We start from the raw sequence: 26,349 nt of genomic DNA, 5'->3' as shown, positions 1-26,349 counted from the left end.
TCAACAGCAGGTGGCAGTAAAAGCCAATAAATTGGGTGAGAAGAAAATACGCTATGGGAAATTATATTAGGTTTAACATGTAGCGTAGGCTACAACGTAATGCCCATTTAATTACCAATATTTAGGATTTTAAGGGGTAGGCTACAGAAAACAGCAGTGGGGTGTGTGTTTTAACTGCAACGTTCAGCAGTTCATGCACCGGAATCTGTGTACCTTGACCTACTACTTTCTCAAACAAGGGGAAGTTAACTTTTTATTAAACAGTGCCACGTTATGCACGTGGCAGGAAGAAATACATAACTTCAATCCTAAACTGGCAGTCTCTTTGAAAGTATGGTGAGTTGACCGACTGTTTCCTGCTTTAATACATGTCTTGTTTTACATCGGTTGTCAAGGTATTTAGATTCATAAATACACTAGTTTGGCTACTAACCCTCCGTCGTTCTAGGGCTCTCCACGGGAGCAACATATCACCCAAGGTACAAAATATCTTGAACATAGGATATGCACACCAAGTGTGTTATTTGTCTGTCGACAGCGTTGTGTTTTTCCCAATTAATTCTGCTTTCTATAAGGTTACAGTAAAGGGTTTGCATAGACCTGGGTCTTATCTCATTAGCGATGTCAAGATCGGGTGAGCAGGAATGTGAGCATCGGAGTTGCTGCGTGTGATGTTCATAGGCCTTTAACCTATAACTAGCCCAATAATGTACTGTTAATGAGTGTAGACGGCTCGCCTACTGTTACATCTTAAGGTCTAAGGACTTTAATGTTACTGTTCCCCACGATGAAATCGGGAAGGGGACTGTGGATCTGTCTCCGTTCGTACGTTCGTTCATGCTGCGTTTAGACAAGGGACACAGAGGGTGACGAGTGCTGGTAAAAACAAGCCAGCACCTTGGTATGCGTTGTTAAATTACACTGATTGGCCAGAAGGTGGCGCCATAACAAGAGATTGAAAATGATAACTTGGGAAGATCACGGCCCTCACCCACTGACCCAAAGTCATCAAATGCAGTACCTTGGTCCCTCTCCTCACAAGGAACAAATTTGCCTCAGGGTCCGCCATTTAAAATTTTGTGAAAAACACTGAATTAACCATGACACAAAACTTGAAATGTGGCATCTATGAGAAAGGTCACAACAGTGGAGCCTCCTCAGAGGAGGAAGGGGAGGACCGTCTTCCTCAGTGAATTGCATAGATAAAACTGTACAAAATATAGTCACATGTCACCAAATAATTGATTAAAAAACATGTTTTGCAATAAAGGTATAGAGTAGCCTCAACAGCGCTGTAGGGTAGCACCATGGTGTATTAGCCGGAGGACAGCTAGTTTCCGTCCTCTGACTTCAATACAAAACCCAGGAGGCACATGGTTCTCACCCTCTTCCATAGACTTACACAGTAATTATGACAACTCCTGGAGGACGTCCTCCAACCTGTTAGAGCTCTTGCAGGATGAACTGACATGTTGTCCACCCAATAAAAGGATCATAGAATAAATCTCATACTGAAAGCATATGCTACAGCTAGCTAGCGCTGCAGTGCATAACATTTGGTGAGTAATTGACTCAGAGAGAGAAACAATAGTTGAAGAGTTTAAGAAATTAATTTCTTCAAAAATGAAGGAGATGCAAGAGCTATATTTGTATTTTTTTTTTTTCATTTTCATCTACTGCGAATGCAGCTAGCTAGTTTAGCCTACTAAAAACATTTGGCTCAGAGAGGGATGCTAGCTGGCTATAGCTTTACAACACTGGAACTCCAAGTCAAGGTCAGTTTTATTAGTTTATTGCCACCAGGGCCAACTGGTGTAACTGCTAAACCGCTGCAGGATTGTAGCGGGTTTACTAATGCGTTAGTTCTAGTAGCTATATTGACTATGACGTTGGCTAATAATGGTGACAACGATTTAGGCTGTGTGTAGCAGTTAGCGGTTATGATATAAAGGTTTGGCTTGTAAAGATTATTTCACCTGGTCAGACAGCTGATGTGTTGTGCACTGAAGTCCACAAGCTAAGGGAAAAGGTGAGAGGAGGAGAGCGCATAGATGCAAGAAGGAATTGTAGCTACAAACATAGCTGCAGGAAAATGTTTTGGGGTGAGGGTGCTGCAACAAAATGTTGCCCGCACTACAGACGGCTATGTCGGTCCGCTAATACAGGACTAGTGAAGTCCCAGTGCACAACTTATTTTTTTTGTTATACTGATTTTTCAGGGCGTGCTGCAGCACCCTCAGCATATGCAATGATACTGGGATAAACATACCTGAATTTGTCCAATAGAAACTCTCATTTGCAACTAAACCTAATGATTAGACTCTAGATCAGCTAGATGCAGGCCAGAGTGTGCAAGGCGGTACTGAATGTGTCACTGTCTGACACCTTGATTACTCACATTTCTGTCGACCTGTGTTCTAAACTTTCATTCGTAGGCTAGGTTGTTAGAACCTCATGATGGCTATTGGGAAAACTTGAGTATCATGTTGTAGCCTATCGATGTTACATTGAGTTGGGTGAATGGAATATGAATGACAGTCATCCAATATGCTGTAATAGAAATAAGGTCATGCTCATAAAAAAAATAGTCCTCCCTCATCTTAAATGGTGCCGACCGCCATTGCTCTCAACGCAATATTTTCCAGGGCCCAGTTTCTCGATAGCGATAGATCTTATGCTTATGGGTGTTGTAACGATGCATCTTTTCTACAGCAGCCAAAGATGTAACGTGTTTCCCAAAACACCACGCAGAGAGAACAGTCGCTAAGTGCATCGTTGGAGCATTTGTTGATACTGGAATTTTCACAATACTGACGACGGATCAGCTCCTACAGAGGTATTACCACCCATGGCTACAAATATTGAGGTGGCTTATTCTAATGCTTACCCAATAAAAATGCACTAAATCACCCATTTGGCACATCATTGCGCACACGTCATAAAATATATTGAGACAAATGACAGACAGTACTCTAAAAGTAGCAAAATAGAACGATTTATTGAACATGAAATGTATTTCAATATGACTGAAATAGGCCGATATCATACTGTATTTCAAATCAAATATTTTATTTATTTTATTTAACCAGTTGGCTAGTTGAGAACAAGTTCTCATTTACAACTGCAAAGCAAAGCGACACAAACAGAGTTAGTTACACATGGAATAGACAAACATAGTCAATAACACATGCGCCGAATACAACAGTGAAATGGTTACTTACAAGCCCTTAACCAACAATGCAGTTAAGAAAATACCTATTTAAAAAAAGTAAGAGATAAGAAAAACAAATAATTAAGGAGCCGCAGTAAATAACAATAGCGGGTCTATATACAGGGGGTATCGGTTCAGAGTCAATGTGCGGGGGCACCGATTGTCACGTTCCTGACCTATTTCTGTTAGTTTGTTGTATGTGTTAGTTGGTCAGGACGTGAGTTTGGGTGGGCATTCTATGTTGTCTGTTTCTATGTTGGTTTAAGGGTTGCCTGGTATGGCTCTCAATTAGAGGCAGGTGTTTGGCGTTCCTCTAATTGAGAGTCATATTTAGGTAGGTTGTTTCACAGTGTTCGTTGTGGGTGGTTGTCTCCTGTGTCTGTGTCATGTTACACCATACGGGAATGTTTCGGTTTGTTCGTGCGTTTATGTAGTCTGTTTATGTAGTCTGTTCCTGTGTTTATGTAGTCTGTTCCTGTGTCAGCGTGCTTCGTGTATTTGTAAGTTCGTTTGTTCAGGTCTGTCTACATCGTTTTGTTATTTTGTTAGTTATATCAAGTATAGTTCGTTTTCGTCTTTGTCTGTTTTGTTTATTTAATAAATCATTATGTATTCACAACCTGCTGCGCCTTGGTTCGATCACTACTCCTCCTCTTCGTATGAAGAGAGAGAGGAACGCCGTTACACCGATGTCAGGTAATTATGCACATGCGGGGGCACCTATGTCAAGGTAATTATGTACATGCAGGAAGTTACTAAAGTGGCTATGCATAGATAATAACAGAGAGTAGCAGCAGGGGGGGTGCAAATAGTCTGGGTAGCCATTTGATTAGCTGTTTAGGAGTCTAATGGATTGGGGGAAGAAGCTGTTTAGAAGCCTCTTGGACCTAGACTTGGCGCTTCGGTACCGCTTGCCCTGTGGTAGCAGAGAGAACAGTCTATGACTAGGGTGGCTGGAGTCTTTGACAATTTTTAGGGCCTTCCTCTGAGACCGCCTGGTTCATCCTTGGGAGCAATTTCCAAACGCCTGAAGGTACCACTCATCTGCACAAACAATAGTATGCAAGTATAGACACCATGGGACTACGCAGCCATCATACTGCTCAGGAAGGAGACACGTTCTGTCTCCTAGAGATGAACGTACTTTGGTGTGAAAAGTGCAAATCAATCCCAGAGCAACAGCAAAGGACCTTGTGAAGATGCTGTAGGAAACAGGTACAAAAGTATCTATATCCACAGTAAAACGAGTCCTATATCGACATAACCTGAAAGGCCGCTCAGCAAGGAAGAAGCCACTGCACCAAAACCACCATAAAAAAGCCAGACTACGGTTTGCAATTGCACATGGGGACAAAGATCATACTTTTTGGAGAAATGTCCTCTGGTCGGATGAAACAAAAATATAACTGTTTGGCCATAATGACCATCGTTATGTTTGGAGGAAAAAGGGGGAAGCTTGCAAGCCGAAGAACATTATCCCAACTGTGAAGCACAGGGGTGGCAGGATCATGTTGTGGGGGTGCTTTGCTGCAGGAGGGACTGGTGCACTTCACAAAATAGATGTCATCATGAGGTAGGAAAATTGTGTGGATATATTGAAGCAACATTTCAAGACATCAGTCAGGAAGTTAAAGCTTGGTCGCAAATGGGTCTTCCAAATGGACAATGACTCCAAGCATACTTCCAAAATGGCTTAAGGACAACAAAGTCAAGGTAATGGAGTGGCCATCACAAAGCCCTGACCTCAATTCTATAGAAAATTTGTGGGTAGAATTGAAAAAGCGTGTGTGGGCAAGAAGGCCTACAAACCTGACTCAGTTACACCAGCTCTGTCAGGAGGAATGGGCCAAAATTCACCCAACTTATTGTGGGAAGCTTGTGGAAGGCTACCCGAAACGTTTGACCCAAGTTAACCTGTCTGGGAACGCCAACAGCCAATGAAATTTCAGGGCGCCAAATTCAATCAACAGAAATCTCATAATTCAAATTTCTCAAACATACAAGTATTAGACACCATTTTAAAGATACATTTCTTGTTAATCCAACCACAGTGTCCGATTTCAAAAAGGCTTTTCGGCGAAAGCACAACATATCATTATGTTAGGTCAGCAACTAGTCACAGAAAGCATACAGCCATTTTCCAACCAAAGAGYYGWSWCAKAAAYKYSAYATAGAGATAAAATGAATCACTAACCTTTGATATTCTTCATCAGATGACACTCCCGGGACAACATGTTACACAAWWCATGTATGTTTTGTTCGATCAAGTTCATATTTATATCCAAAAACCTCAGTTTACATTTGGCTTTGCCTCCAAAACATCCCATGAATTTGCACAGAGCCACATCAATTTACAGAAATACTTATAATAAACGTTGATAAAAGATACAAGTATTATGCACAGAATTATAGATATACTTCTCCTTAATGCAACCGCTTTGTCAAATTTCAAAAAATCTTTACGGAAAAAGCAAACCATGCAATAATCTGAGTGCAGCGCTCAGAGACCAAAACAAGTCAAACATGTACCCGCCATGTTGCGGAATCAACAGAAGTCAGAAATAGCATTATAAATATTCACTTTGATCTTCATCAGAATGCACTCCAAGGAATCCCAGTTCCACAAATGTTTGTGTTAGTTAGTTCGATAAAGTCCATCATTTATGTCCAAATACCTCCTTGTTGTTCGCGCCTTGAGTTCACAAATCCAAATTCATGATGCGCGATCACTAGGTCCAAACGAAAAGTCAAAAAGTTCCATTACAGTCCGTAGAAACATGTCAAACGATGTATAGAATCAATCTTTAGGATGTTTTTAACATAAATCTTCAATAATGTTCCAACCGGAGAATTCCTTTGTCTTTAGAATTGCAATGGAACGCAGGTCGCTCTCACGTGAATGCGCGTGGTCAGCTCATGCCACTCTGGCAGACCTCTGACTCATTCAGCTCCCATTCCCCCCTCCTTTACAGTAGAAGCATCAAACAAGGCTCTAAAGACTGTTGACATCTAGTGGAAGCCTAAGGAAGTGCAATATGACCACATAGACACTGTATATTCGATAGGCGATGAGTTGAAAAACTACAAACCTCAGATTTCCCACTTCCTGGTTGGATTCTTCTCAGGTTTTCGCCTGCCATATGAGTCCTGTTATACTCACAGACATCATTCAAACTGTTTTAGAAACTTCAGTGTTTTCTATTCAAATCTACTAATAATATGCATATATTAGCAACTGGGCCTGAGTAGCAGGCAGTTTACTCTGGGCACGCTTTTCATCCAAACGTGAAAATGCTGCCCCCTATCCCAAACAGGTTAAACAATTTAAAAGGCAATGCTACCAAATACTAATTGAGTGTATGTAAACTTCTGATCCACTGGGAATGTGATGAAAGAAATAAAATATTAAATAAATGATATTTTTCTGACATTTCACATTCTTAAAATAAAGTGGTGATCCTAACTGACCTAAGACAGGGAATTTTTACTAGGATTAAATGTCAGGAATTGTGAAAAACTGAGTTTAAATGTATTTGGCTAAGGTGTATGTAAACTTCAAACGTACGTGCTTTCAGTTCGTCCTATTTATTTTCCAGCGATTGAACGTTAGCTAGCAGAATGGAAGGCAAGGGCAGATTAGACACTCGTCGCCTGATCCTCGCAAGGCACCCGGATCTTTTGCCTCAATCTCAGTTTCTTTTCTCCAGCGAATCACAGGGATCAGGGCCTGGTGTCTGCAGTATATCCCTCGCGTCCGACTCATTGAAGAATAACTCCTCGTCCAATTTGAGGTGAGGAATCCCAGTTCTGATGTCCAGAAGCTCTTTTCAGTCATAAGAGATGGTAGGATCAACATTATGTACAAAACATAACTATACAATGACTGAGGTTAAAGTGCAGACTCAGCTTTAATTTGAGGGTATTTTCATCCATATCAGGTGAACCGTTTACTAATTATATCACTTTTTGTACATAGGCCCCCCATTTTAGGGGACCAAAAGTATTGGGACAAATTCACTTACAGTATCAGTCAAAGTTTGGACACCTACTCATTCAAGGGTTTTTCTTTATTTTGACTATTTTCTACATTGTAGAATAATAGTGAAGACAAACTATGAAATAACATACATGGAATCACGTATTAACCAAAAAACAAATCAAAATATATTTGAGATTCTTCAAAGTAGCCACCCTTTGCCTTGATGACCGCTTTGTACACTCTTGGCATTCTCTCAACCAGCTTCATGAGGATTTATTTTCCAACAGTCTTGAAGGAGTTCCCACATATGCTGAGTACTTATTGACTGCTTTTCCTTCACTCTGCAGTCCAACTCATCCCAATTGGGTTGAGGTTGTGTGATTGTGAAGGCCAGGTCATCTGATCCAGCACTCCCATCACTCTCCTTGGTCAAATGTGTATTAAAGTAGTAAAAAGTTAAAAACATTTGGTCCCATATTCCTAGCACGTAATGACTACATCAAACTTATGACTCTAGAAATTTGTTGGATGCATTTTATTTGTTTTGGTTGTGTTTCAGATTATTTTGTGTCCAACAGAAATGAATGGTAGGCTAAATAATATATTGTGTCATTTTGCATTCACTTTAATTGTAAATAAAAAAACTGAATCCACATTCATGTAGAAGTGTTTAGAAACATTCTATTCTTATTTACAATAAAAGTTACTTTAATTTGTCCCAATACTTTTAGTACTCTAAAATGGAGAGGGGACTATGTAAAAATAATAATAATAATAATAAATAAAAAGAGGTGCTGTAATTTCTAAACAGTTCACCCCACATGGATGAAAATAGCCTCAAATTAAAGCTGACCATTTGCAGTTTAACATCCTGTATTGTATCATTTAAAACCCAAAGTGCTGGAGTACAGAGCCAAAAATAACAAATGTGTCACTGTCTCAATACTTTGAGCTCATTGTATATTTTAATGCATTTATTTTCATTTGAAGCATCTTTTTACAAGTTGCTTGTTTCTATCAATTGCAAAGACATTGGTTGGCAACATTGTATGTGTAGTCAACTTTGTTCTGAAGTTAAAAGTGGTCACAGAGAGACGATTAACCATGTTTATATTGTATAAAGTGATGAAGAAGGGCAAAAAAAGCATCTAACGACGCACTTAGCGGTTCTACATTTAAGTGCAACGTTAATAACGATGGTTTTGGAAAACAGCTCGAGATATACCGATGCTCCTACAAAGGTTCTAATGATGAACTTAGCCTAAAGATGCTTTTGGGAAACTGGGCCCAGACTACTACCTAATTTTCAGAGGTAGACTGGCTCTGGCAGCCAAAACAGCCAAATACCCCATCTAAACATGAATCGAATCTCAATTGCGATACTGTTCTAGAAACATAAAGCCATTTACTTTCATATCACCTCAAAAATATTTTCAAAATACACACTTACTGTACGCTGTTATAATCAGCCTTATCACAGTTGCAGCCAACAGTATTTGTCAGTTATAACACGTTTCTGGTGGCCTTCTTCTGTTACACACAGGTGTGCGGAGCATGCTAGATAGTTAATTAGCCCAGGTGGTTTTCTCTGTAACATGGAGATATGGCTGTGTGTAGTAATTTAAGCTTTTTAAAAAATAATAATTTCTATCTGATATGAAAGATACATTTTGGAAACATAAGGAACGTCCCACAATCAATGCGTGTTCAAGATACCTTCATCAGTAGGTGCTAAAGGTAGTTAGCGTCTATGAATGGGGTAACCTATAACAAACATAGCAATATAAATGAAGTGTAACGTCATCTGCCCATAAGAGATTGCATTATGTCTGTATGTATGAATACACGCTTTGGCATCTTCTCTTTTAAAGTTTTCCCATAAATAAATGTGCATTAATTGTCGTTGTCAAACCAAAATGTCCTTGCATAATCAAGCACACTACAGCTACTCAAAACATGTATTCATCACCTGAAATATTTGGGTTGTCACTTGGTTGTAGTGTTTATGTGTGGTGATCCAATCCAGGGGATTTGGGGGGATTTGAAGTAGTTAGATGAGCAGGAGAGAGTGACAGAGAGGTGCTTCACAGAGGTTTGATAATTATGTGCTTTAAAAGCGTGCAGTCATCAGGGCCTCTCTCTGCTCTGTGACAAAGCTGGAAGTTGCTTGTTCAGAGCCAGGGTTACAATCACTGTTTTGATTCGAACAAAAGTCCCCTGATTGTGTTTGTGGCAGGTTAGATACTAACAAACCATGTTACAAACATTATAGACCATCAGGGCCTAAAATAAACACCTGCCATATGCGGGTAGATTTTGTCATTGGCGGGTAAAAGGTGCTGAGTAGTCAATCTGGAATCTGCATTGGGCTGTGCAGAATTTACTGTGATACGGCCTCTGCAGAAGTCAGGGCATTCATACTTCTTGCGCAGAGCTGTTAAGTAGACCTGTTGTGAAAGAAGTTGTCAAGGATGTGTGTTTGTGTTTATACAGGATCTCCTGCCCCCGCTTACCGTCAACCAATCATGTCAATTATGGAGCTATATGGACCCATCCGCATTGTTACAACATTTGGGAGGCGCACAATGATACAGTACGGAGCACAATTTGGCCTCCGGAGACTCCACGATTGCATCACAACCTGCATACGGAGACTAACCACATTTTCAGACATTGGCTTTAAGATGTTTATTTCACCAGCCACGTCGGCGGGTGGTCAGGGCTCCACAGTGCGAGCATTTCACTCGCATTTGTGAATAAAAAAATAAAAAAAGTCAAGTATGATCACATTTATAGTAAAATAAATGCTGCAGTAGCTGTTTAAAAAGTATTTATGCCGTTTTTGTTTTATAGCTGGTAAATTAATCGCACAAATTCTATCTAGCCTATTCCACCTCGCACTGGGAAACTGCCTGGCTGGGGGCTGTGTTCACGTGTAGATAACTCATTCATGGTTCATTTTTAGAGGCGCTGCACACTGGCATAAAAAATTGGTCTAATTTACTTGACTTTGCCCATGTGTTTCATGGCAATTTACATAGAAAAACAACCTAGCTTGTGAACAAAGCTATGTTTGAGTTTCAACTGTTAGTGAAGAGAAGACAACGCTACTACACTGAACAAAAATATAAACGCAACATGTAAAATGTTGTATACAAATTTGTTTACATCCTTGTTAGCGAGCATTTCTCCTTTGCCAAGATATTCTATCCAATTGACAGATGTGGCATATCAAGAATATGATTAAACAGCAGAATTATTACACAGGTGTACCTTGGGCTGGGCACAATAAAAGGCCACTCTAAAATGTGCAGTTGTGTCACACAACACAATGCCACAGATGTCTCAAATTTTGAGGGAGCGTGCAATTGGCATGCTGACTGCAGGAATGTCTAGCAGAGCTATTCCCAGATAATGTAATATTAATTTCTCTACCATGCCTGGCAACAACAGCTCAGTCGAAGTGGTAGGCCACACAAGCTCACAGAATGGGACCACTGAGTGCTTAAAACCTCTACCGACTCACCCTCCCGGATCCGGGATCCTCCTCATCAGAAACGCTGACTAGCATAGCCTAGCCTAGCGCCACAGGGAGTATCATATAATATAATTTCATGAAATCACAAGTCCAATACAGCAAATGAAAGATAAACATCTTGTGAATCCAGCCAACATGTCCGATTTTTAAAATGTTTTACAGCGAAAACACAACATATATTTATGTTAGCTCACCACAATAGCGCAACACAGAACGCCATTTTTTCACCGCAAAGATAGCTTTCACAAAACCCACAAATAGAGATAAAATTAATCACTAACCTTTGAACAACTTCATCAGATGACAGTCTTATAACATCATGTTATACAATACATTTATGTTTTGTTCGAAAATGTGAATATTTATAGCTACAAATCCTGGTTTTACATTGTGAACATGGCGCAAAAATGCTCCAAATTGTCCGGAGAAATTTTGGAGAGTAGCGTAATCTAACAGAATAACTCATCATAAACTTTGCTGAAAAATACATGTTGGACATATAATTAAAGATACACTGGTTCTTAATGCAACCGCTGTGTTAGATTTTTTTAAATAACTTTAGTAAAAAGCACAGCATACAATAWTCTGAGACAGCGCTCAGCCATTCTCCGCCATGTTGGAGTCAACATATTCAYCAAAAATACGAAATAACATCATAAATATTCTCTTACCTTTGATGAACTTTCATCAGAATGCAGTGCCAGGAGTCCTAGTTCCACAATAAATCGTTGTTTTGTTTTAGAATGTCCATTTCTTCTGTCGAATTAGCAACTTTGGCTAGCATYGTGMAGCTCASYTGTCCATGAADGTTTGYCGCATGGAACGAAAAATTCCAAAAGTCATAATAAAAMMRGAATAAACTGGTCAAACTCAGTTGAAAATCCATCTTTAGGATGTTTTTCTCATATGTATCCAATAACGTCCCAGACGGAGCATTTCTTCGTGTCTACCTAACGCATTGCAGAAAGAGATATGGTGCTCCCAGGTGCGCAGCAAAATACTGCCAATATGGCTGACCTGTCACTCCAAAAGCTCTCATTCGGTCCCACATCAGGCTAGACACCTCATTCAACGTTCTACTGCCTGTTGACATATCCATAAATACAAGGCAATTGAATAGGAGCAGCCCTTCAGAGACCCATTTCAGAATTTTCACTTCATGTTTCGAAGTTTGCCTGCCAAATGAGTTCTGTTTTACTCACAGATATAATTCAAACAGTTTTAGAAACTTCAGTGTTTTCTATCCAATAGTAATAATAATATGCATATCATATGATCTAGAACAGAGTACGAGGCCGTTTAATTTGGGCACTATTTTTTCCCAAAGTGAAAATAGCGCCCCCTATTAAGAAGAAGTTAAGTGCGTAGCGTGTGAAAATCGTCTGTCTATTGCAACTACCAAGTTCCAAACTGCCTCTGGAAGCAACGTCAGCACAAGAACTGTTCATTGGGATCTTTGTGAAATAGTTTTCCATAGCCGAGCAGCTGCACAGAAGCATAAGATCACCACGCGCAATGCCAACCGTCACCTGGAGTGGTGTAAACCTCGCCGCAATTGGACTCAAACAGTGGAAACGCGTTCTCTGGAGTTTATTTTTTATTTTATTTTTATTTCACCTTTATTTAACCATGCAGGCTAGTTGAGAACAAGTTCTCAATTGCAACTGCGACCTGGCCAAGATAAAGCATAGCAATTCGACACATACAACAACACAGAGTTACACATGGAATAAACAAAACATACAGTCGATAATACAGTAGAAAAATAAGTCTATATACAATGTGAGCAAATGAGGTGAGATGGGAGGTAAAGGCAAAAAAAAAGGCCATGGTGGCAAAGTAAATACAATATAGCAAGTAAAACACTGGAATAGTAGATTTGCAGTGGAAGAATGTGCAAAGTAGAAATATAAATAATGGTGTGCAAAGGAGCAAAATAAATAAATACAGTAGGGGAAGAGGTAGTAGTTTGGGCTAAATTTATAGATAGGCTATGTGCAGTAATCTGTGATCTGCTCTGACAGCTGGTGCTTAAAGCTAGTGAGAAGTGTTTCCAGCTTCAGAGATTTTTGCAGTTCATTCCAGTCATTGGCAGCAGAGAACTGGAAGGAAAGACCAAAGGAGGAATTGGCTTTGGGGGTGACCAGTGAGATATACCTGCTGGAGCGCGTGCTACGAGTGGGTGCTGCTATGGTGACCAGTGAGCTGAGATAAGGCGGGGCTTTACCTAGCAAAGACTTGTAGATAACCTGTAGCCAGTGGGTTTGGCGACAAGTACGAAGCGAGTGCCAACCAACGAGAGCATACAGGTCGCAATGGTGGGTAGTGTATGTGGCTTTGGTGACAAAACGGATGGCACTGTGATAGACCGCATCCAGTTTGTTGAGTAGAGTGTTGGAGGCTATTTTATAGATGACATCACCGAAGTCGAGGATCGGTAGGATGGTCAGTTTTACGAGGGTATGTTTGGCAGCATGAGTGAAGGATGCTTTGTTGCGATATAGGAAGCCGATTCTAGATTTAATTTTGGATTGGAGATGCTTAATGTGAGTCTGGAAGGAGAGTTTACAGTCTAACCAGACACCTAGGTATTTGTAGTTGTCCACGTATTCTAAGTCAGAGCCGTCCAGAGTAGTGATGCTGGACGGGCGAGCAGGTGCGGGCAGTGATCGGTTGAATAGCATGCATTTAGTTGCGTTTTAAGAGCAGTTGGAAGCCATGGAAGGTGAGTTGTATGGCATTGAAGCTCGTCTGGAGGTTAGTTAACACAGTGTCCAAAGAGGGGCCAGAAGTATACAGAATGGTGTCGTCTGTGTAGAGGTGTATCAGAGAATCACCAGCAGCAAGAGCAACATCATTGAAGTATACAGAGAAGAGAGTCGGCCCGAGGATTGAACCCTGTGGCACCCCCATAGAGACTGCCAGAGGTCCGGACAACAGGCCCTCCGATTTGACACACTGAACTGGAGTGATGAATCACACTTCACCATCTAGCAGTCCGATGGATGAATTTCGGTTTGTCGGATGCCAGGAGAACGCTACCTGCCCCAATGCATAGTGCCAACTGTAAAGTTTGGTGGAGGAGTAATAATGGTCTGGGGTTGTTTTTCATGGTTCGGGCTAGGCCCCTTAGTTCCAGTGAAGGGAAATCTTAACACTACCGCATACAATGATTCTATGTTTCCAACTTTGTTTCAAGAGTTTGGGGAAGGCCCTTTCCTGTTTCAGCATGACAATAACCCTGTGCACAAAGCGAGGTCCATACACAAATTGTTCGTCGAGATCGGTGTGGAAGAATTTGACTGGCCTGCACAGAGCTCTGACCTCAACCCCATCAAACACCTTTGAGATTAAATGGAACGCAGACTGCGAGCCGGGCCTAATCTCCCAACATCAGTGCCCGACCTCACTAAGGCTCTTGTGGCTGAATGGAAGCAAGTCCCCGCAGCAATGTTCCAACATCTAGTGGAACGCCTTCCCATAAGAGTGGAGGCTGTTATAGCAGCAAAGGGGGGACAAACTCCATATTAATGCCCATGATTTTGGAATGAGATGTTCAATGGTCAGGTGTCCACATACTTTTGGCCATGTAGTGTATTTTTGTTCATCCATCCATGATAAATATTATATGATAAGCTATATGACAAATTGCCTAATGATCTGAATAGGGGCTAGTTAATGGGACAAAACTTAGATATTCCCGAGTGGCGCAGCGGCCTAAGGCACTGCATCTCAGTGCTAGAGGCGTCACCACAGACCCTGGTTTGATTGCAGGCTGTATCACAACCGTCCGTGATTGGGAGTCCCGTAGGGCGGCACACAATTGGCCCGGCGTCGTTAGGGTTTGGCTGGGTGGGGTAGGCCGTCATTGTAAATAAGAATTTGTTCTAAACTGACTTGTCTAGTTAAATAAATACAATTTAAAAATCTGCATCAATGACGCAAATGTTTCTCCTTTCATTCTTGTCCACCAATCCAGTCTGACTCCTCCCATCATCCTCCTCTGGATGTTGCATTCTGGAATCTCCTCCCCTGCTGGGAGAAAAGGAGGAAACCGGAGCTGCTGGTTTGAATGAAGGATTTGGAGAAAGACAGAATATCCTCCCTTTCCTTTATTGTAATGAGCTACTCGCCAGGTGGTGCTTGTGGTTGTGGATTTCTGAGTTAAACCACACATGTACCAGTCCTGAAGACTGGCTCCATTTCAAGATGAAGCCTAACTTTCCAATACAAACTCCTTGGCTTATGGTCATACTGTATGATTTGCCTCACTGTAATTATTGATAAATTGTTGATGAGCCTCATGAAACTGACTGACCGCTACGCTCCCGTTGCCTTTCAGTTTGTGTGACTTGAATGTGCAGCTCGTGAGATCAGGTTGGTTGAACGAGGCAAGCCGTGGATAGCTTTAAGAAGAATCATGATGTTATGGTTTACTTCTGTAATGCAGAGCTGCTCTGTCAGGCGGTTGAAGACCAGCAGGGTGAACACTGAGTAAATGAGAATACGATATGGAATCCGTTGGAGAGAACACTGAGGTGGTGAGAAACTCATTTACATACACCGGCTGGGGCCCATGTCTTTACCGCAGGTTATGGGGTCAGGCTCGTATTTAGTTAACCGTGATGATCCTGTTAAAGAACTGAATGGACCACCATCCTAGCGAGTGTGCCTCTCGAGTCTATACCTCTATCCTCCTCCCCTCTCCTCTCCCTCTGTTCCCCTTTACCCAACGTGTGAACTATGATTAATGGACTTCTTGGGCTCAATGACTCCGGGAAACCATAATTGGGTCAAGCCAGGCCTAGAACAATAGAGAGCAGCCCCAGATTGAGAAGGAGAAAGAAGCGATGGCTGCTAGGGGTTGGGAGTGAATAAAGTTTGGGAGCTTTGCAATGCTACAGCTCACCACCAGCCCAGTACCAAACATGCTCATGTCTCGGTCTCCCCCCATTCCTTTCTATTAGAGGTTGACCGATTAATCGGAATGGCCGATTAATTAGGGCCGATTTCAAGTTTTCATAACAATCGGTATTTTTGGACACCGATTTGCCGATAAAAAAAAAAATAAAAAAAATCTTTTTTTATTTTTTTATTATTATTTATTATATTTTTTTACACCTTTATTTAACTAGGCAAGTCAGTTAAGAACACATTCTTATTTTCAATAACTGCCTAGTACCGGTGGATTAACTGCCTTGTTCAGGGGCAGAACGACAGATTTTTACCTTGTCAGCTCGGGGATTCGTTTTTGCAACCTTCCGGTTACTAGTCCAACGCTCTAACCACCTGCCTTACATTGCACTCCACGAGGAGCCTGCATGGCAGGCTGACTACCTGTTACGCGAGGGCAGCAAGAAGCCAAGGTAAGTTGCTAGCTAGCATTAAACTTATCTTAACATAATCACTAGTTAACTACACATGGTTGATGATATACTGTTACACTGGCAATACTAAAGTGCCTATAAGAACATCCAATAGTCAAAGGTATATGAAATACAAATCGTATAGAGAGAAATAGTCCTATAATTCCTATAATAACTACAACCTAAAACTTCTTACTTGGGAATATTGAAGACTCATGTTAAAAGGAACCACCAGCTTTCATATGTCCTCATGTTCTGAGCAAGGAACTTAAACGTTAGCTTTTTGGCACATATTGCACTTTTACTTTCTTCTCCAACACTTTGTTTTTGCATTATTTAAACCAAATTGATCATGTTTCATTATTTATTTGAGGCTAAATTGATTTTATTGATGTATTATATTAAGTTAAAATAAGTGTTCATTCAGTATTGTTGTAATTGTCATTATTACAAATACATTATATATATTTTGTATTTTTTGAAATCGGCCGATTAATTGCTATCGGCTTTTTTTGGTCCTCCAATAATCGGTATAGGCGTTGAAAAATCATAATCGGTCGACCTCTACTTTCTATGTCCACTGTGCCTAGGCATCTGCAGGCTCTGCCCTCAAGGTCCACGCAGTGCGCTTTGGGCCGGGACAGGAGCTGCTGTGCTCCCTGCTGGCATTCGTGGAGGAGAGAAACCTCAAAGCGCCATTCATCATCACCTGTGTGGGTAGCGTAACCAAGGCAACACTCCGGCTGGCAAACGCCACTGCAGGGAATACCAATGAGGTACTTGGCAGAAATGTTGGCTGGCAACCATCCGTCATGCTTCTGGTGAAGTGTCTAAATTGTTGTTGTAAATGAATCCCAAATGGCACCCTATACACTTCATAGTCCATACTTTTGAGCAGGCTTCTGATGGCTCTGGTCTAAAGTAGTGCACTATATCGGGAATAGGGTACCATTTGGGACGCAGACAAGTCTTGTAAGTGCCTCAACAGAATTCACAGGGGTTTGTGTTGGCACTGAGTGGGATTGGGAGGACATCTGGCAAGACGTCAAAGGACATGATGAAAGGGCCTTTGAGCACTGTTGTACACACAGCAAATCTCTCATAAATGGGTACGTGTTGTGTTATAGTATGACAATATACTACAGTAATACTACACTACAGTCTCCCTTGGGAAAGAGGTCCTCTGAGCTCATTTGGACTACCTGCTTAAAGTGGAACTGACCGCGTTTTAGCAACAAATCTTTTAAAATCTGTTCATACAGTATACACCGCCAGGAAGAATGACTTTTTAAATTTTTTAAATCAGACAAAAGAGCACTTATATATGGTCATTTTAACGTTTTAATGTTTGGATAGGGCGTATAGTAAGGCATTTCTGAACATTCTGTGGCAATAGAGTGGGAACACGGCTGTGCGCTTGGACAACACTGCAGTAAATAAAACCTAATAAAAACATGTCTAGACCAGGGCTGGAGTCTACACAAACCGGTGCGCCATAGACAATCACGCCATAGACAATCAGAGCTACAGTAGGCCTGTATGCAAATAAGCAATTTGCCATAGGGTCCTGCCATCATTCACTTTGAACTGGACTGTCTGTTTACAGGCAGTAGCAACAGCGAGATTTTAGACCATTTAGAACACCAAAAGCCACCTTTTGGTAAAATATGTACCACAGGAGTCCTCTGACATTTGAGAACGTCACAGTCCTATTCGTTAAACAACCACGAAAAGGTAAGCTCTCCCTCAGTTGCCTATGCACATCAACAATATCAACAACTAGCTGAATGCTAGCCAGAGCGAGATTAGCTAAAATTAACGACGGAACATTAGATAAACCCTCTCAAACTTTTTCAGCCTGTTGGCCATCAAAATTGCACTGATAAACAATGGCGAATATTAGCCTGCTCCTCCTTATGCAGCTTGCCTGCCAATGCATGCTTGTACCAACCCACGTTTTGACAACTGAATGGGAACTTGCCTGCCCGTCCATTTGATCGATGCCAAATAACTAAGATACGCTAACATATCTAGCTAACGTTAGCTAGCAAAGCGATTGACATGTTTCTAGCTAACCAAATGACACCTGCATCTCTAGCTGTAGCCACCGAAAAACGATGAGGGAACAAGTCGGTCACTCACCCACTCCTCAAATGACATCCTCCCAGCAGCTAACGTTAGCTAGCCAAAGTTAGTCTCCGTGTTTTTAGCATTCTAAATAAATAGCTAGCTACGTAAATGGATACGCTAGCCCATGTGTGTCAAACTCGACTCCGCGCACGGCCATATTGAAAAAAAACACAAGGAATTCGCGGGCCAGACATGGCCTAGTTGTCTATACAAAAATTGCAACTGCGACCCAAACTGGTCATTGTTTTATTAGATCAAATATAGCCCTTTTAATGTCCACGTACATATGATGCTGTATATAGCATTTTAACAAAGGATAAATAATGTATGCAGAATATGCTGCGGCCTTAATCAATTAGTATTTAATAACTCCAAATAACAAAGACGTTATTCAACGTTATAGGTTGTTGTAACATTTCAACTTAAAATATATTTTTCATTTTTTTGCACTGCATGGATCACCTGTGTGGTTGAATGCCGCGTTACTGTATCGGGCACACAATATGTATTGTAGTTGAGTAGCCAGCCTAGACTACTTCTCAAATGTTGCAGTAACAGGCCTACATGTTTCTCCTTTACATGCTGTTTTGTTTCGTTTTTTGGTTATTCATTGTCAAGCTTTAAAAACCCAAGCCAGACTGCAACATTTTAGTAGTCTAGCTAGGACCGTTACATGTCTGTATGTTACACCCCTGAAAAAGGGTAGAAAGAATCACGAGAGCGTGATACGGAATGTTTACTCATGGAACGTTTAGTGCAATCATTTTACAAAAGTAACACATTTTACAGAATAACAGATCTACAGGAAATAGAGTTTTGTAGGGTACAAGGCTTATTCAAATCATAACAGTATACACTGTACATCACTGAAACAAATACTATTTTCAATATATAATATAATAATATAAGCTTTAACTCAGTAAACCATAACTCAATTTATCAACAGGCAATAAAGTGTTTGAAAAACACAATTACACAAATGCCGCAAAATATCTTATTAACATATCTTATTATTATCTTATTAAGTGCACAGGTTCATTCACAATTGACATAAAATGGCAGCTACGTAGCAGTACCTAGCAGTGCGAAGCTAGCTGCAACCGAGCACGGCTCATATTACTCTCTGCAAACTTAACTAATTTCCTCAATATGTTACTAAAACAAACCTTAAACACTCTTGACATGTTAGCAAGTTATTACATTTAAATTACTCTTTTTAATCATCAATAACGTACCTGAAAAAGGGTAGAAAGAATCACGAGAGCGTGATACGGAATGTTTACTCATGGAACGTTTAGTGCAATGACAAAAAGACCGCGAATTCTCCGTGAACTTGAGTGGAGACCAGAGCAATCGATCTCAGGCTCATAGATTAAGAGCATTTAGTAGATCACAGATTAACACTTTTATCCACGACAACATAAAGTAATCAACATAACGTTTACACATTCCTCTCACAATTCGTACCCTTTGTATGCTTGACGGATTTTAACAGAATTATATAAATGTTATCAATCTATCAACTAAAACTGAATGCATGATCTTCTTAACCTTAGATGTTTTAAGATCCTCACATACTATGAATTTACTAATACTTTTTAATGTATAACAGGCTATTAGTATTTCCTTTCACATGTACACTTTCCCTCCGCTGCGCGCTGTAAATGGGACACATGAAAGCCGCGCAATTGAAGTAACTCAAGATAACTCATTTATACTTGCTTGTGTGTGCTATTCGGTCCGAGGGCCTTGTTTGACACATGTGCGCTAGCCTATTAGCCACAAATTACTTGTGATCATTGCCCTTGCTAGTTTGATTGTATTGACATTACCTGCCTTAGTTAGTCGTCCGAGTTTGTTCCAAATATTAAGTCATTGAAACTGAAACAGTGCATCCGGAATGGGTGGAGGCAGTAAACAATGTACCAAGCCAGCTGTGATCTACAACCTGATAGTAATATTTTTTGGACTACCAAGAAATGTATTGGTGAATTATATTAATCATGCATTGAACTGCATCCAACAATGTCTTACTGTACGCCACGACATTTTGAGTCAAATAACCTGTCAGTTCCACTTTTATTTAAAAAAAATATATGTTTTAAGTAATGCTGTACTACCAAGGTTATTATAGTTTTTATTTGTTTTTAGATGTTTATTTTGAATTCAGTTTACTTTCCGAACGGATTTAATAGTTTTAGTTATAGCTGTATAAAAATATTCTTCGGTTTTATATTATTTAGTTTGGGGAAAGAAATGTGTGGGAGGCTAGGAGCCATTTGCATTGTATAGTTTTTTGGGATGTCACTTCAGGTCATAAGTTAGGTTAGTCCTCCTCATTCCATGGCCATTTTGATTAGCTGGGGTGATTTGGTCAAGTGTGAAACGCTCAGCGTCGCAAAATAAATTAGAAATCCATGTTATTCAATTATTGCACCCACACTGCTCGCGCACACCAACAAGCGTCTGCAACGCCAAGGGCATAGAAGTCGTTCCTATTTCTGACGCAGATCGCGCTGAAAGTCATCTCCTCATTGGTTTATAGAAGCAGGTACCCATGTGCCATCTCCTCATTGGTTTTACCCACGTGGGTGATTGAAAGACGAACTTTGTTGCCGGTTGTCGTGGTAATACAATGAAAGTTTAGATGCGATCACCTTATAAGTTCAAAGATGAAAAGGCCTGGAAGGAGGAGAGATGACTAGAAACGATTCGGTTGGTCGTTTTATGTGTGGATTAATGTCGGAGTAGAGGTCCTTGTGCATTTCAGGTAAAATAACAACTCAATGTTTATATCCCAGGACAAATTAGCTAGCAACAGCAAGCTATCTAAATAGGACAAATTAACGTTTGCAAGCGCAAGCTAGCTAGCTAACGCAATACATGTTTAATGCTTTTCGACCTGTCCCCAAATTAATGTCATTGGTTCAGAGTTTGTTTTGATATTTTAACCTGCGTGTCGTGATCCCGTTTGGTGTGGGGGGGCAAAATAAATGTATGCACGATGGCGCACGCACGCAGCAGGTTTGGGTTCCGTGTTAGGCACTGTATCGCAGTGCTATAGGCGTCACTACAGACCCGGGTTCGATCCCAGGCTGTGTCGCAGCCGGCTATGAACGGGAGACCCATGAGGCAACGCACAATGGGGCCAGCATCGTTCGGGTTAGGGGAGGGTTTGGCAAGCCGGGATGTCCTTGTCCCATCGCCGACTTCGGTCGCCAGGTGTATGGTGTTTCCTCCGACACATTGGTGCGGCTGGCTTCCGCGTTAAGCGGGCAGTGTGTCAAGAAGCAATGTAGCTTGGCAGAGCTGTTTTGGAGGATGCATGGTTCTCAACCGTGGCCTGTCCCGAGTCGATACGGGAGTTGCAGCGATGTGACAAGACTAACTACCAATTGGAGCAGACGTAGTATATATATTTTTTCATTAGCTCAGGAAGCGTAACGCAAAACACCGTGGGGATCTGTGTTATAATGGCGCACAGTAAGTGTATCTTTTTGTAAAAACATTTTGGGGAGTAGACTTTGAGGTTTCCTAAACGCAGTGATTATTAACGTGTAGAGTTGTACACGTTGGGAAACTGGGGTCAATTGTTCAAATGAGAACTCTGGCTGTATAGTCTTGGGTTCTCGAGAGCTAAGGTTAGGTTTAAATTATAAAGTCAATCTCAATGTGATTTGGATTTTAAAAGGAATAGCGCCGAGACTGGTGCAAAAAATAGGGCGGAAGAAAACTCGCTCATGTTTTACACCAATCAAATTATATTGAACTATAGTAGTACATGTTAAAAGAATCAAGTTAGCCACCTAGCATTTTCCCCCACTGTTAGCTAGTGACAGTGATGCACAAGATAGGCCTTTGAAACATCGCAATCTCCTGGCCGCATTTACCCGCCAGATTCAGTAGTTTGAAAACCCGCCAAAAGCTAGAAAATCCCATTAGATTGTTGCCCTAAATTTAGAGAAAAAAACTAAAACTGAACTGTCACGATCGTGTGGAGGATTGACGGACCAAAACGCAGCATTTGGAAAATAAGCCATCTTGTTTTATTATTGAAGAAGGCAAAATGAAACAAAACACACTTTCAAACTAACCAAAACAAAAAACGATCGTGAAGCTAATAAACGTCGTGCACATACACAGGCTACAAACGTTCTGACATAGACACAGCTAGACACATACACTCAACACAAACCCATACACTACACCCAACACCCCCTTTACCATATAACCACCCAAAACCGACAAAACACAAACATTCCCCATGTCACACCCTGACCTAACTAAAATAATAAAGAAAACAAAGAATACTAAGGCCAGGGCGTGACATAACCCCCCCCTTAAGGTGCGAACTCCGGGCGCACCAGCACACAGTCTAGGGGAGGGTCTGGGTGGGCTTCCTTCCACGGTGGCGGCTCCGGCACTGGTCGTGGTCCCCACCCCACCACAGTCACTAACCGCCTCCGTAACTTCCTCCAAATGACCCCCCTCCACATTAACCCCACTGAATTAAGGGGCAGCGGGTTGTGAATACATGATGAATTTTATTTACAAGACAAAACGAAACAAACTATACTTGAATAAACTAACAAAATAACAAAACGAAAGTAGACAGACTTAGTACGACGAACTGACATAACACACGCAGAACGAACGAACAAGTACTTACTACAAAAACGCACGAACAAACCGAAACAATCCCGTATGGTGTAACATCGACACAGACACAGGAGACAACCACCCACAACGAACACAGTGAAACAACCTACCTAAATATGACTCTTAATTAGAGGAACGCAAAACACCTGCCTCTAATTAAGAGCCATACCAGGCAACCCTAAACCAACATAGAAACACACAACATAGAATGCCCACCCAAACTCACGTCCTGACCAACTAACACATAAAACTAACAGAAAACAGGTCAGGAACGTGACATGAACATAATTCATGGTGGATTTTATTTGAGTTTGTTTTGGAGTTAAACCGTTACAATATAGTTTTAGTTTTTCAAACAGGTTTGTTAATTATTTACTAAATATTGTTTGATTAGTTTTCATTTTAGTTTCAATTTAAGTTTACTATACAGTGCCTTAAAGTATTCAGACCCCTTGACTTTTTTCACATTTTGTTACATTAGCCTTATTCTAAAATATATATTTTTTTAAATCCTCAATCTACACACAATACCCCATAATGACAGCAAAAACAGGTTTTTGCAAATTGTTTGCTAATAAATAAAACACATTGAAATATAACATTTACATAAGTATTCAGACCCTTTACTCAGTACTTTGTTGAAGCACTTTTGACAGTGATTACAGCCTCGAGGCTTCTTAGATATGACGCTACAAGCTTGGCACACCTTTATTTGGGAGTTTCTCCCATTCTTTTCTGCAGAGTCTCAAGCTCTCAGGTTGGATGGAGAGCATTGCTGCGCAGCTATTTTCAGGTCTCTCCAGAGATGTTATATCGGGTTAAAGTCTGGGCTCTGGCTAGGCCACTCAAGGACATTCAGATACTTGTCCCAAAGCCACTGCATTGTCTTGGCTGTGTGCTTAGGGTTGTTGTTCTGTTGGAAGGTGAACCTTTTCCCCAGTCTAAGGTCCTGAGCTCTCTGGAGCAGGTTTTCATCAAGGATCTCTCTGTACTTTGCTCCGTTCATCTTTGCCTCAATCCTGACTAGTCTCCCAGGCCCTGCCACTGAAAAACCTCCTCACAACATGATGCTGCTACCACCATGCTTCACCATAGGGATGGTGCAATGTTTCCTCCAGACGTGATGCTTGGCATTCAGGCCAAAGAGTTTAACCTTAGTTTCATCAGACCAGAGAATCTTGTTTCTCATGGTCTGAAAGTCCTTTAGATGCCTTTTGGCAAACTCCAAGCAGGCTGTCATGTGCCTTTTAGGAGTGAGGAGTGGCTTCTGTCTGGCCACTCTACCATAAAGGCCTGATTGGTGGAGTGCTGCAGAGATGGTTGTCCTTCTGGAAGGTTCTCCCATCTCCGTAGAGGAACTCTAGAGTGCTGTCAGAGTGACCATCGGGTTCTTGGTCACCTCCCTGACCAAGGCCCTTCTCCCCCAATTGCTCAGTATGGCCGGGCAGTAACCTCTAGGAAGAGTATTGGTGGTTCCAAACTTCTTCCATTTTAGAATGATGGAGGCCAGTGTGTTCTTGGGAACCTTTAATGCTGCAGACATTTTTTGGTACCCTTCCCCAGATCTGTGCTTCGGCACAATCCTGTCTTGGAGCTCTACGGACAATTTCTTCGACCTCATGGCTTGTTTTTTTTGTTTTTTTTGCTCTGACGTGCACTGTCAACTGGGACCTTATATAGACAAGTGTGTGCCTTTCCAAATCATGTCCAGTCAATTGAATTTAACACAGGTGGATTCCAATCAAGTTGTAGAAACATCTCAAGGACGATCAATGGAAACAGGATGCGCCTGAGCTCAATTTCGAGTCTCATAGCAAAGGTTCTGAATACTTATGTAAATAATGTATTTGTTTTTTTTCCGAATGTATAAACATTTCTAAAAACCAGTTTGTCATTATGGGGTATTGTGTGTAGATAAAAAAAAATAAAAAAAAATAAAGAATTAATCAATTTTATAATAAGGCTGTAACATTACAAAATGAGGAAAAAGTCAAGTGGTCTGAATACTTTCCGAAGGCACTGTAATAACCTTGTGTTACCACCCTAAATTGTATTTTCCTCCAACCTGTTTCCAGGTGATCCATCTTGACGAGCGCTTTGAGATCGTGTCGCTGGTGGGCACACTGAACAAGGAAGCTCACCTCCATATCTGCCTGGCCGACAAGGAGGGGAAGACGGTGGGAGGACATGTACTGGGGGACCTGGAGGTGTTCACCACGGCTGAGGTGGTCATCGGTGAGGCCTCTGATCTGCTGTTTGACAGACAGATGGACCATCGCACAGGCTTCCCTGAGCTGGTCATCCAACCCCGCTCTGAAAAGAACTAGACGAAGGAGGAGGACTTTATTCTCCTATACTCACCTCCATATTTATTTGGACAGTGAAGCATTTTTTTATTTTTTTTCTATAATCCAGAATTTGGGATTTAAGATCAAACGTTTCCTATGAGACGACAGTACAGAATGTCACCTTTTCTGTTTTACTGTTAAGATATGAAAGCACTTCATGTATCTAGTTGCCCCATTTAAAGAAGTCATAAGTATTTGGACAAATTCACTTATATAGTATTGAAGTGGTCTAAAGTTTAGTATTTGGTCCTATATTCCTAGTACACAATGATTACATCAATCTGGTGACCCTACAAACTGGATGGATGCAGTTGGTTTTGGTTGCGTTTTTCCCAATAGGACCTGAATGGTGAACGATGTCTGGAGTAGTTTTCTTTCTAAGTGAATAGATAAGATGTTTCTCAACACTTCTAAATGAATCCTGTTAATGCCACGATTAAGAAAAATCAAGAGAGAATCAGGAATAATGACGATCGAGAAGGTTACAGAGGCTACAACAAAACATGCTAACCTCTCACCATTACCTATAACAGAGGCTACAACAAAACATGCTAACCTCTCACCATTACCTATAACAGAGGCTACAACAAACCATGCTAACCTCACCATTACCTATAACAGAGGCTACAACAAAACATGCTAACCTTTCACCATTACCTATAACAGAGGCTACAACAAAACATGCTAACCTCTCACCATTACCAATAGCAGGTTAGCATTTTCATTTATTAAACTTCTGTAGCGCTTTTCATAGAATCTCAAAGTGCTTCAAGTAATATGAAACATTTGATCTCAAATCCAAAATGCTGGAGTATAGAGCCCCCCCCGCCCCTCCAAAAAAAAATGCTTCACTGACTAAATACATATGGATGGGAGTGTATGGATGTCTAAAATAAATTCTTATCCTCTAGCAGTTTTATATAAATAGATCGTAATGAGATTTAATTCATTCTGCTTGACTACAATGGCAGTGTAACACTTTATACCAGATATTTGGAGACAGCTTTGTCTTTGTCGTTTTCTACACTGTTGTTACGCTTTTGTAATGTAATATACTACGTTCACCAAGACCAGCCTTAATACAGCACATCTCCCTAATCTAACCCACTTCTTGGTCA

General features: G+C 41.0%; 1 protein-coding gene across 2 annotated transcripts in view; it reads left to right on the top strand.

Moving 5' to 3' along the window:
• Positions 1-26: 26 nt before the first annotated feature.
• Positions 27-26,349, top strand: part of LOC111973221 (bifunctional protein GlmU) — a 29,878-nt gene continuing 3,555 nt past the window's right edge. Inside the window, exons 1-3 of one of the 2 annotated variants that reach the window (XM_024000511.1) lie at positions 27-336; positions 16,685-16,870; positions 24,959-25,118. In XM_024000511.1, the coding sequence (XP_023856279.1) occupies positions 334-336; positions 16,685-16,870; positions 24,959-25,118 (349 nt within the window). In that variant the 5' untranslated portion in view covers positions 27-333. Of the gene's footprint in view, positions 337-16,684; positions 16,871-24,958; positions 26,335-26,349 lie in introns of those variants that run through there. The other variant, XM_024000510.2, reaches the window with a different exon arrangement.

Source organism: Salvelinus sp. IW2-2015, linkage group LG14, assembly GCF_002910315.2.
Source record: "Salvelinus sp. IW2-2015 linkage group LG14, ASM291031v2, whole genome shotgun sequence".
NCBI classification, from domain to species: Eukaryota; Metazoa; Chordata; class Actinopteri; order Salmoniformes; family Salmonidae; genus Salvelinus; species Salvelinus sp. IW2-2015.
Note: the sequence above shows the minus strand (reverse complement) of the source record. Positions and strands in the feature narration are given on the sequence as shown.